The 13,826-nt window shown below is 43.2% G+C and overlaps 1 protein-coding gene across 1 annotated transcript in view; it reads right to left on the reverse strand.

Moving 5' to 3' along the window:
• MSH2 (mutS homolog 2) overlaps positions 1-13,826 on the reverse strand; it is a 185,331-nt gene that overhangs the window by 151,936 nt on the left and 19,569 nt on the right. Inside the window, exon 6 of the mRNA XM_077485623.1 lies at positions 3,375-3,508. Coding sequence (XP_077341749.1) covers positions 3,375-3,508 — 134 coding nt within the window. The remainder of the gene's footprint in view (positions 1-3,374; positions 3,509-13,826) is intronic.

A 13,826-nucleotide genomic window follows, 5' to 3' on the forward strand; every position in this document is an offset into this window, starting at 1 on the left:
GGTTTTACAAGTTCAATAAAATGTGTGTCACGCTCTATTATGCTAATTGCCAAAGACAAAGGCTCCATTCAGAACGACAGACCGATCATGTCCCCGTCAGTTTTTAAGGGAGACCTGATCGAACCACTCATTGCTCGCTATGGAGCGACGGATGTCAATCCTGTCTGCTAAAAACAGAAATAGGGGTGGGGGGGGGGATCTGTTCCCCAGCCATCTGGGAAATCAAATGACAGTTGACTGCCCGGACTGCATCCAACCACCCAATAGAGAAAAGCGTGAATGGTCATGCAATATTTCAATGAAAAGGCAGTTTTGCTATGACAAGTCACACACACTTCTAAATCCCCTCCACTGTATTGTGCCCGATGTCCACAACCACCCCTCTGCTGTACGCATGACCTGCCATCTTACCCAAAGCTTTCCTTGTCACTTATGTTGGTGGGGGAGCAAAAGAAAGAAAACCAATTGGCTTCTGGGGAGGTTTGCATTAGAGGGACTAGGATTTACCCTGCCTGGATAATACACAGCTTCAGGGGAGAAGACAGAGGGTTGGGGATTACCCAAGATCTCATGAAAGGAGCTATAACAGAGGTATACATAGAGGAAGCTTGGTGCAATGTGTTCTGGCACATTTTACGCATGAACTTTTAATGACCTTGTCAAACAATTATTGGTTTATGTCACAGCCCACTCCGTTTTGTATGGGAGCATTACTTCTAATTTTCTTTTTCTACCTTGCACAAGTTCAGTATAGACTACCTGAAGAGTTAGGGCTCCTCACACCAGCCTGCAAGCTAAAACGCCTGAGTGCTGGAGTACATTGTGTAGGGCCAGTGCAATGTGAGGTCGCAACGCACTTTTTTTGGTTTTGTCTGTCATTTGTTTTTTTTAAGCAACATGAAAATTCCTTTGAATCTACGCACTGTGGAGTGTTGCACTGCAGTGACATGCAGTACATAAAGATGCAATGTGTCTGCATGTTTACGTAGCACAACACAACCCACCTCAATGCAGAGTAGGGGGAGGACAGAAGGGAAAAAAAAAAAAAACACAATTGTTTTCCATGTGCCCTTGTGTTGAGCACGCGTTCGGCAATGCAAAACAACCCCGCTAAACTGACACGGTGTGAATGAGCCCTCACATAACTGATCATTACAGGCAGCACAAGTCATAGAAGCTAGACAGGACAGATACAACGCCTTGAGGCGATTCAGTTCGCATTTGCAGTGCTATACAAATCATTCAGTCGCATACAAAGCCTGTGTACACACAACCTAATCAGCCAGCCTTTTGGCAAAGCTTTCAGCTAATAGTGTAATTCCAGAGCTTTCTGCCCTTCCACTTGAGCTCCACTAGAGGGAGACATCAATTGGCTTTATGTATAAGTTTTATATGTTCAGACAGCGGAAGTCAAACAGTTTTATTACCATATAAAGGCAGGAGGATGTGCTACGTTTAACTAGTACAAAAATACCCTTTCTGGCCAATAAAAATACACGCTTCCTTAAACGGATCTGAATAAAATCCCACACCAGTAATATTATTTATATATGCTCCGTGAAAAAATGAAAAAAAGTAAATGGATAGAGATATATATATCCATTACTTTTTTTATTTATTTATTTTTTTCATGGAGTATGTATATATATTTTTACACTTGTTTGGGGTGTGCGATTTTATATAGTCTCTCTGCCCACATCTCTGTCATGGTATATGTGTATTGAGAGCTGCTCATAATATGATTAATGGTTCAGTCTAAAGATGGCAAGGTAGCATCAATGGTCAGGTCCATCTGCTGCGCCCCCCCCCCTGCGCACTGGGTAAGCCGCAGATTGCGGCGATATGCCGCGAGTGTCGTCTCACGTGCACATGCGCGGGAGTGACGTCATTGCTGCTCTGGTGAATCACAGCACCTGAGCAGCGAGACCCACCAAGAAAATGGACGCTTGGAACTACAGGGGACAGTGGTGACTTCGCTGGCTCCTGTGTCAGGTAAGTGACACATAATGGACTACTATGCGATGCACAGTAGACCATTATGCTTTACCTTTGCAGGGAATGAAAGAGGAAGTAAACCCATCAGGGTTTACTTACTCTTTAATGTCACTTTAAAGTCATTGGATCAGCATGACAGACAAACTACTATCTTCAGAAACTAAACGCCAAATGGCAGCTTTTCTCCCCTTATCCATAAACACTTACCTGACTCCTCTACCCCATCCAATGCTATCCTATCTGCAGTACCACTTGTCTGGGAGAGATAAGCAGTAGCGGGAGCCATAGGCTCTTGATACAGTCAAGTCCTGGGAGAAGGGAGTTTGGGCGAACAGCGCTGTGTGCACCTATTGCTACACACAGCCTTGTTCAGGTGGGCACCCTCAGCACATGCCTTGCTATGGGGGTACTTAGAGAAAGAAGCAGCTGAGAAAGACTACCATAGTAGTAAGGGACCCCTGTTTGCAGATACTGCAAGTATAACCTTTTTTTTAAAAAGGAACCCTTTAATATTATACAGGATTTATAGAGTGCCAACAGCTTGCACAGTGCTTTACAACATGAGGGCAGACAGTAAAGTTACCATATAATAAATGGGGAATCAGAGGGCCCTGCTTGATGGAGCTTACAATCTAAAAGGAAGCTTACATTCACTATAAATAGAAGCAGCCCAGACTGCAGCCTTATTACAGGTTATTCTAAATAGCGTTATAATCCAACAGATTAAGGACCTCAGCTTTTCTACGCTTCAAGACAGTTTTGCATTCCCATACATATCTATAGAAATGCAAAACCAACTTGAAGCAGCCAAATACAGGCCAGTCAAATGCGCCTGTCAATGAATTCGAGGTGATCTCAGAATTATCTTATGACGGCAGCAGCAGAAGTTCAAAGCCCCTTGAAGAAACAGTCAGGCATCGTTACAACCTACTTTTCAGATGTGTAATTCCTTCACACCTCTGCTTGTAACTGGGTGTGACACTATACAGGAGAGAGTGCAAGCCAAGTGTAATAAAACCAAAGAGCGCCTTAGACGGAAACCCCGGCCCTGCTTCAAACTTGATTGGCGTTTACAAGGCCTCAAGTCAACACCATGGCAGACTTTGACCTCCTGCTTTTCAATAATAAACTGGAAAAGCCTCACAAAATTTACACTTGACAAGAGCAAACATGTACAAGAGCTTGCTTACCGCTCAAGTAAACAAGCTACCCATAGTCAATTGTTACTGCAGGATGCCCAAACCACACCCTCTTTGGTTATACACGCCAACATTAGTATTTTTTTGTTTTTTTAGGGAAGTTCACAGTGACAAAAGGTTGGGAAGTACCCACTTTTCTAGCCAGTTCTCATTTACAGGTTAGGTTAAAAAGATCCTTACCTCTCTTCAATTCGGTTCTTGTCCATAAGGGGCTGCTTGATCCACTGATTGACCAATCTTTGGCCTTGGGGAGTTTTGCATTTGTTTAATAGGCCAGCTAGAGACTGTGTGCCACTTGTGTCTTCAGCCATCCCCTTTGGGAAACGCAAAAGAGAAGTGAAAAATAAAATAATGCAAAATGTATATAATTTTAGACACCAAACATCTGTATTAGTATGATAAAAAGTTTAGCATATTTCTCTAATACAACACACAAAATTTAATTTATATATATATATATATATATATATATATATATATATATATATATATATATATATATATATATATATATATATATAAAATTTAGTTAATATGTAAAGTTTAAAAAAAAAAAAGGCAATTTATTAAATCTCTCTATTCAGTGGTAAATATAAATAACCAACTATATGGTTAGGGAGCAAAATATCTAATCCACTCTGAGAACAGACAGAAGAGATATACTGTATATACTAGTATATACTATTAGAGGGGATATACTGTATAAACTATTAGAGGAGAGATATACTGTATATTCTATTTGAGGAATGATATAGTGTATATACTATTAAAGGGTCAATCTAGTAAATATCAGACTCATTAACTTTAACCCCATTTTGTTACTGGACAATTAATCGATTATGAAAAATAGTAATCGATTAGTTGTTTCAGATTAACACAACACATACATACATACATACACACTATATATTTGTAACATATTAATACTTGACCATTGAGAAAGAGGGCGCAGGGCCAAACCGCGGCTCTGTGCCTAAACGGACAATCAGAGCGGCGGTTCGGCTCACGTGTCATTACAGCAAGCTGCTTGCTGTGGGGGCACTAGACAAGAGGGAGGGGCCAGAAAATAGGATCGGGCTGCTCTGTGCAAAAACCACTGCACAGTGCAGGCAACATGTTTGTTTTTTTCATTTAAAAAATATTTAAACTTGGGGAGGTGGATGCAGTATCTGTCCCTCGCTGTCTCTGCAGTGAGAATTGAGTAATTAAACACTGCTGACTGCTCAGTTCTCCCCCTCGCTCTGAGCAGAGAGCTAAGACTGTCAGTCACTGGCTGTCACCATCTCTCGCCACTTACTGGAGCGCTGGGCTGTGAAGGAAGCGGGTGGCTCAGGCTTTCAGTGGATCGCCGAGATGCTCAGCCAGGTGCCAGTCCAGGCATCGGGATGGATCCCAAATGTGGTCGGGATCTTTCCCGAGCCTGGACTAGCTCTAACGTTTGTCAACATCAGGCAATTAGCAGGCAAGTAGATTTGTTAGTAAGTGTTTCTACATCAGATTGAAGCTCTGAGCAGGTAGGCTGTGTTCTCTATAATAATATATTGGGAAGAGACAATATAGGTCTGTTCTGCAACAAAACAAAACAAAACACTTACCTGTCGACTCACATTCTTCTTTAGAATGTACACCAAGCTGCACAGCTCTTTGTACATTCTTGACATAGTCGCTCGGTGATAGAATTAAAAGCGGATGTAAAAAGGCACAAGGTTTTTACAGTTCATGTACATGGTTTCCTCTGGGACACGTTCCCATCTATGCTTCTTTATGCTTTTTTTCAGCCGCTGTATATTTTGGTTCAATATACTTCAATGGAGAAGCTGTAGAAAAGCATGTAATGCGTTTTTGCAGAAATTTGTGTTTTTTAATCTGCCCAACAAATTGGCCAAAAAATATGAAAAAAAACGCAAATCACAGCAAAATCGCGTGCGCAAAAATAGCCGCGCTGTCCCATTGATTTCAATGGGCAGGAGCAGCGAAGGAGCGGTGTATACACCGCTCCAAAGATGCGGCTAGCAGGACTTTTACCATCCTGCCAGTGCAGCAGCGGCTCTTTCAGGGCGCTTTGCAGGCACTATTTTTAGCGCTGTCGTCTGCAAAGTGCCCCAGTGTGAAAGGGGTCTAAGTGTCCCCAAGGAGAAAAGCACTACAAAAATACAAATTATAATGTAACTCCATGTTAAAGAACAAAAAGCATTCCCCTCTGGGTGATCTTTGTGCATTGGAAGTTTTTACAAACTTCTTTGCGGTTTCCTACCTTATTCTGAAGAAATATCAGTTTGTGTTCATGTGCAAAGGGAATGACAGTAACTTTATAATTATGAATCAGCTGCTGCACTTGCAGGGACCTAATAAGTTGCAGAGTTGGCATCCCTATAGATGTGATTTCCCTTTGGGAATATCTGACCAAAATGAAATTTTTGCAGGGGATGCCTAAATTCTGATTTGCATCTTAAGTGCAGACTTTTGGGAAAGTCGGTGAGCCAATCACAAGCAGGATATTACATTTCTGTGGGGGGGGGGGGGGGGTTATGTACAAAGATTGTGTACAGAACACCTCCACGTTGCCATATTTTTGCAGAAATTTACAGCACGGAATAGGATTTTTAGAACAGCTTACCTGTAAAATTCTTTTATTTGATGTACATCAGGGGACACAGAGCCATAGTAATAACTATGTGGGTTATATTGGACCATCAGGTGCTGGACACTGGCACACCCCTTAAGGCGTGAACTTCCCCCATATAACCCCTCCCACTACTGGGAGTCCTCAGTTTTGTAGCCAAGCAAAGTGTATAAGAAGAAGGGAGGGACCTCTGTGTCCCCTGATGTACACCAAAGAAAAGGATTTTACAGGAAAGCTGTTATAAAAATCCTATTTTCTTTTCTTACATCAGGGGACACAGAGTCATAGTAATAACTATGTGGGATGTCCCATAGCAATGGCAACTGAAGGGGGGGGGAGACAGAATCAAAGAAACAGGAGGCCAGAGAACTCATACTGCAGTATAAAGCTGTGCCCAAAGGCAATATTCTCATGACCTTTAATATCGATTTAATAAAAATCGGATAAATGTCTGAACTGAAGACCAAGTTGCAGTCTTACAGATCTGAGCCATAGAGGCCCAATGATACACCACCCAAGAGGTACTAATTGCCCTGGATGAATGTGCTCTTAATATGAGAAGGAAGAATTTTCTTCTTCAAGCTGAAGCTTGATCAATCATTTGACAAACCCATTTGGAAAATAATGGATCTTGATGCTGCCTGTCCATATCTTGGACCCTCTGGCAGTACAAACAAAACCTGTGTTTTGCAAATCTGAGCAGTCGCCTTTAAATAGATTCTGATCGCTCCTACTACATCAGAGACTGTAGTGATTTCTCTTCCCCAGATTAAGGCTTCTGGGGAGAAAGAAGGAAGACTAATATCTTGGTTTAAATGAAAACCAGTTACCACTTTTGGTGATAATTCAGGATGAGGACATCAAACCACCTCATCCTTACGCATGATGAAATATGGCTCTTACAAAGACAGAGCCGTTAGTTCCGATATTCTTCTAGTAGCAGAAATGGCCAGCAGAACAGATTATCTTTCTTGTGAACCAATGGAATCTTGTAAGGTTCAAATGGCTGATTTAACAAAGCCGATAAGACAAATTTTAAATCCTAAGGATTTAGAGGTGCCTTGATAGGGGAATAAACAGTGTTACCCCCTGAATAAGCTACACACCAAGAGTGGGGAGCAAGAGGCCGTAGGAAAAAAACGACATCGACACGACCTGGATCTGGCTATTGATAAAAGTCAAGGCCAGCTTCATTTCAGATCCCATATGTAGGAATCCTGCCTATTGACATACTTCCTGGGTGCTAACCCCTGGATCCATGCCAAGAAACCTATGCCTTCCAGATTCTACAGTAAGTGATTCTGGAAGCTGGCTTCCTGGCATTAGTCAACGCAGACATTACCAAAAGAGATCACCCACGATCTTTTACAGAGTGGGATTCAACAGTCAACCCTGTTAAACTCCTTGTCTGTAAAGTAGGATGAAATACCGGACCTTATGCAAGAAGGTCTGGCTATAATGGCAGAGTCCAAAGGACTCCTGCCACCGTTATGATCTCATTAAATTAAGATCTTCTGGGACCCGGCTGGTGCCACCAGAATCAGCTCCTCCTGTTCCTGCTTAATCCTGCGGAGAAGGCGCAGCAGTAGCAGAGCTGGAGGAAATGCTTAGATCAATGAAAACTGATCCTATGGGAAGACTAATGCGTCTGTTCCGCCTGCTAGCGGACCCCTTGTTTGACATAAAGTTGTCGACCTTATTAAGGAAACTGGATGCGAATAGGTCCATGTCCGGAGTACCCCATCTGACATATTGCTAGGAAGATGTTGGGGTGTAAATCCTCCGCTCAGCGAGTGCTCGCGGCTTGTCCAAAAAATAAAATAAAAAGGCAGTTGGCTGGCATTCAAATCAGACAAAAATCACCAATCTGGGGGCCCAAGAAGTGATCAGACCCCCTTCATACCTGAGGGTCTGAGCTGGCTAGAACGGAGGGGAGAGTGGAGCTTCTGCTGTTTCCAGCGCCAGAATGGTGAGTGCTCAATACAGCCCCCAGTGGTGACACAGACATGACAACACAATACATAGAAGGAGAGATTCCTGAGAAAATATCCCCTAACTTATCCTCACAGCAGGGTTTATCAGAGATAAAAAAACAAAAAACAAAAACACACAACACAATCTTCGCCCTTCACGGTAGGCTTCGAGACCTTAAAGGAAACCTTCAGGAACCGGGGAACACTCAGGTTATCCCGCAATCCTGGACCTGCGAGAAGACCCTGCAATTAAACTTTTATTGGCCTTACTACCAAAAAGTACTGGATCCCAGGGCCCAGCTTAAAAGCATTTGCAAGCAAAACCTCGGATGACGAGGCCCGGGTACCATTAATTTAGTCCATTACGGAGACATCAGAACGGATGCCGTCAGGATGGCTGGCTCTCAAAGGATTACTGCCCGTGGAGCTCAGTACACACATCCTTACATGTGCCCAACACCTTAGACACTGGCGAAAAAAAACTGAGGACTCCCAGTAGTGAGAGGGGTTATATGGGGGAAGTTCAGCACCTGATGGTCCGATATAACACACATAGTTATTACTATGGCTCTGTGTCCCCTGATGCAAGAAAATAAATGTAATTTTTAACATTCAATTACAATAGGACATGTGTTGCAATTATATAATAGTTTTTTTTGCCTTTTTTTTTCACCCACGAAAGTAGAGTTACCCTTTAAAGAGGAACTGCAGTCTGCGCACATAATGTGTAATAAAAACATCTTTGCCATTCTGAAGCTTCCCTCCAACCACTTTGCATATTTTATATTTACTGTAATTCTGTACTTTCCAAAATATACTGCAGAAATCTCCTTCCACTGAGTTTGGCTGCAATAATTTTAACTGGGCAGCTGAAGCTGTTGCCTGTTCACTTCCTGGATATACACACACACCTCCAGTGCTGCAGCTTTCATTGGCCCTCTTATGACTCATCCCCGCTCCCTTCCTGGCAAACTCATGAGAGTGAGCTGTGCATGTCATAAGCCTAGGCTTTTTACCAGACAAGAAACAGGAAGTGCGCTGTATAAGGTATTTACTGGCAGGAAAAAAAAAAGTTTTACTATCCAAAAGTTAAAACTAAAAAAAAAGGGCAGAAGATTTAATAGATGGATAGAGAAAAAAAAATTGATTTTTTTCTTCTATTTAAAGTGAAACTTCAAAGGAGTGCGCATGCGCGGGCGGCCGGAGCGGATGCAAAGCTAGGCTGCTCCGCACTCTCCCGGCACATTTAGCTATCATACGCTGCCCACCGGCCCCGCTTGTCCCCATATATCTACGGGACAGCGGGCACAGCACTCGCGGATCGCTCCCCATGCCTACTAGGTCGTCGGGGAAGGCGCACGGAGGCAATTTTCAACAGCCTCGTGGATCCGGCCGCAAATCCAAGATGGCGGCCGGCAAATACACAGGGCCCGGACCGGAGCAACCACCACAACTGCAGCGGGACAGGAGACGTTTCCCTGACTGCAAAACTTTTGATGAAGGCTCCCTCACAGCTTCTCCACCTTCAGGTGAGCGGATGGATCACCCCTGCCCTGCATCCAGCCCTGCTAGATCCCTCTCTCAGGCCTCTGCTCCATCCCCGAGCCCTGCTTCTCAAGATTCCTCTGCCCTGGAAAAAGACTTATCAGACATATTTCTTAGCCAGGCCAGCAGCCATGATATGGGTCCTGAGAGTCCCGAGGGATCTTCTGATCCTTTGCCTGCACCATTGCCATATTCCCCTGATACTATTCTGCTTGCTCGTTTTGCAGACATGCTGAGGAAGGAGCTAGAGAAAGCTACATCTAAATTAACCTCTGATCTGAGGCAGGATTTCCAGAATTTGGGCTGTCGGTTGGATAGTATTGAATCTAAAGTTGATGAGACTGTCCATAGAGTGTCGCAGAATTCTGACATGATTACCGACCTCCATGATCGTTTAGAGGAAGCCTATAATAGAATTGACGACTTGGAAAACCGCGCCAGACGTTATAATTTCCGTATTCGCGGTTTACCGGAATCGGTTAAAGATATCACCTCCTTTACGTCTTCTTTGATGCATTTAGCGGTCCCAGAGATTGATGATATTCATCTGGAAATTGATCGCATTCATAGAGCCTTGGTTCCCCTGAAGCCTGATGGACCACCCCGTGATGTGATTGTGAAGCCTCATTTCTTTGGGATTAAAGAAGCCATCATGCGGTATGCCCGGGATCGCCCTGATCTAGAGGTTGAAGGTCATCGTATTCAAATTTTCGCGGATATATCGCAAGCTACCATCCAAAAGAGGAGGGCATTTAAACCGCTGTTGTCCCCTTTGATTCAGCGCAATATTCGCTATCGCTGGAATTATCCTTTCCGCTTGCAATTTACTTTTGACAATCGATCCTATGCCTTTTCTACATTCGCTGATGGAGAAAGAATCTTACTGAAATTGGGATTCATTTCCCAGGCTCCAGTTTCTTCTGGTCCGCCCACAGCTGCTGATCCCCCCCCCCCCGCTTTTGCCGCTTTGGTCTTCCCCGACTTCGAAGAAACCTGAAGGACTCTATTTTTTCTTTTTATTATATTTTTTTCTGATTTTTTGATCCTACTGGTACACCGGACTCTGGGGGGAAAGGGATAACATATAGAGTTGTAGATTTTTGTTTTTTGTTGTTTTTTCCCTTCTTCCTGGGGTCTGGGGATGTTTTTTCGTACGGTAGCTTCTCTGTGGTCCTTATATAGGACATTAGCTACCGTTTGCATAATTTTTTGGTCACCTGATCAGATTATTGTATACTTTTTTTTTTCTTATGCTATTTAGAGTTTTCAGGTATGGATCTATGGGCATAACATTTGTTGTTTCTTATTGTGCCGGGAGGTGGCTATGTGCTCTCCCTGTCGATAGGACTCTCCCCATTGATTTTCTTTGGTGGAGACTCCCACACTTCCAGACTTGGATTCTGGTCTACGTTACTATATTTTGTTTGCTTTTTTGTTGCTTAATGTTTTTTATTTCCCTTGATACTGGGTGTTGTTGCACCTGTGTATCGTTTTTTTTTTCTCTTCTTCTCTCTCTCTTTGCTTTCCTTCCAGGCTTCATTACTAATTCTTTTTTTTTTCTCCTTGAGGGTCGGCCAGCGGCATTCTGGTTCATCAAAGAGGTCCATGTGTTGCCTTCGTTGGGCGAGTCTGTCTATCATGCACATTTATGCTTTTTACCATGTCCCGGTTAACTGACTCGACTGGAACCATCCGACTGCTATCTCATAATGTTCAAGGATTGGGCTCCCCATCTAAACGAATCCAGATATTTAACTATTATAAATCTCTGCATGTAGATATTGTAGCTCTTCAGGAAACTCATTTTCCCTCTTCTTTTACCCCCCGCTATATCCATAGAGATTTCCCTGTGTGTTACTTTGCCAATGCCACAGAGAAAAAACGAGGAGTGGCACTCTGTTTGTCACGGCGACTTTCATTTACAGAGACTAAAGTACTGCGGGATCCAGAGGGGAGGTTTCTATTGGTTAAAGGTCATTTGGGGAACAACTTGGTGACTATTCTGGTTTATTATGCCCCCAACACGAATCAGGTAGCATTTTTTAAAGCCTTGCTCCGGTCCTTAGAGTCGGAATTTGAGGGTGATGTGATCCTAGCCGGAGATTCTAATTTAGCATTAGATCATAGTTTGGATAAATCACATTTATCTTGTCTTCGATCCCCTCCCAAATGTAGCCGCAGTTTTGCTCAGTTATTACATCGCTATGATTTAGTTGATGCTTGGAGGGAGACCAACCCTACCGCCCGCGACTATTCTCATTTTTCAAGGGCCCACAACCGCTATTCACGTATTGACCATGTGCTTCTTGCCTCGGGACTGCTGCCTAAACTGACTACAGCTAAAATTGTATCTACACCTTGGTCAGATCATGACCCAGTAGTGGTACTGTTTTCGAATCTAATGTTTAAATTGGCGAAGCCCCACTGGAGGCTGAATGAGTCTATCCTTGGTAATGAATCTCACTGTACGGAGATTATAACCCACCTGAAGGCATATTTTGCGGTTAACAAAGCAGAGGATACCAACCCTGCTATTAATTGGGCGGCTCATAAGGCCTCCATTCGGGGCTCTCTAATTCAATTGATGTCCAGACTTCATAAGGCTAATACTGCCTTGATCCTGACCAAAACTAAGGAATATGAAACCCTAGCTGCCCAACATAAACGACTCCCTCATCCAGACTTATTGATTAAACTTGAACAGGCCCGTACTGAACTTAATATCTGCCTTACTACGAAAGCCGAAAAATGTCTTCGCTGGACCAACCACAGGTTCTTTACATGGCGTGATCGTCCAGGTTCATTGCTGGCGCACAAACTTACCCCTAAACACACGCATGTGGCTCTCCCTAAAATTAGACTTTCAGGGGGTAATCTTTCTCAAAATCCCCAGAATGTCCTTAACGAATTTCAGAATTTTTATACTACACTTTATGCCCCAACCCACGACAACGCGTCTGTTTCTATCAACAATTTCTTAAGCACCTTATCGCTACCGTCTCTTACGGACTCTCATAGAGCAATTATGGACCAACCTATCACTTGTGAAGAGTTACACCATACCATTAAATTACTATCTCTGCATAAATCGCCTGGTCCTGATGGACTCCCTAATAGCTATTATAAAAAATTTGCTGAACACTTGGTCCCTCATATGGCTCTCTATTTTAATTCCTTACGGGACGGTGGCGAAGTACCTTTAGATGAAAATAGAGCTTACATTAGTGTTATACCTAAACCAAACAAAGATACTACTGATATCCTTAATTACCGCCCTATATCATTGATTAATTGTGATCTCAAAATCCTTACGAAATTATTAGCACTACGATTGGGTGCCTTTTTACCACAATATATACATAAAGACCAATCAGGTTTTATACATCAACGCCAAACTTTAGACCAAATTCGCCGATCCATAGCTTTGATTTCTGCGGTTCGCTCCCAATGGGACGCTCCTGGATCTCGGGAATTGCTATTGCTCTCATTGGACCTTCACAAGGCCTTTGATAGCCTTAATTGGGACTATTTATTTACTACTCTTGGGGCATTTGGTTTTGGTCCTGTTTTTATTTCCTTATTACAAAAACTTTATAGCAAACCGTCGGCCCAGGTTGCTATCCGGGGTTATAGATCATCTTCTTTTTTCATTGGCCGTGGCACGAGGCAGGGCTGCCCGCTTTCCCCATTACTTTTTGCGTTGGCAATAGAGCCTTTAGCGGTAGCGATTCGTTCTCATCCCCGAATTTATGGAATATGTTGTGGGCAGCAGGAACATAAATGTTCTTTGTTTGCCGACGATGTTCTTATGTATGTTACCAACCCTACAATTACTCTACCTAACTTGTTATCCCTATTTCGTCGATTTTCCCAACTTTCAGGTCTTACTTTAAACACCCAAAAAACGATGGCCCTTAACGTTTCTCTGTCCCCCTTAATAGAACAACAGTTGCGACGCGATTTTCATTTCCAATGGACCTCAACTTCTATTCCCTATTTAGGTATTCAATTGACATCCTCGATTGGCACCTTATACAAAGCCAATTATCCCCCACTTTTTCGCCGTTTACGTGAGGATCTTCGATGTTGGGGGGATTATTCTTTATCTTGGTTTGGTAGGATCAATTCCATCAAAATGACCTTTCTCCCCAGACTACTTTATTATTTTAGGACCCTACCCATCGCAGTCCCGAGGAGGGAATTACAACAGTTACAAGGAGATGTTCTCCGTTTTATTTGGGGTAATGGGAAACCCCGCATGAATAAATCAACGCTATATACCTCAAAATTACGCGGTGGGCTTGGCCTCCCTAATCTACAAGCTTATTATCAGGCGGCTCAGATAACACAACTTTCATATACCACGGCCAGGGGGCCTCAGCCCCTTTGGGTATCTATTGAAGCCCTTTCGTGCCATCCTCTTGCTATTGGCTCCCTGATGTGGCTACCAAGTCGCCTTCGCCCTCCTATCTTATGCCCTACCCTGTCCCA

Source organism: Lithobates pipiens, unplaced genomic scaffold (genome assembly GCF_037356315.1).
Source record: "Lithobates pipiens isolate NorthernLeopardFrog02 unplaced genomic scaffold, aLitPip1_a1.2 Scaffold_18, whole genome shotgun sequence".
Classification (NCBI taxonomy): Eukaryota; Metazoa; Chordata; class Amphibia; order Anura; family Ranidae; genus Lithobates; species Lithobates pipiens.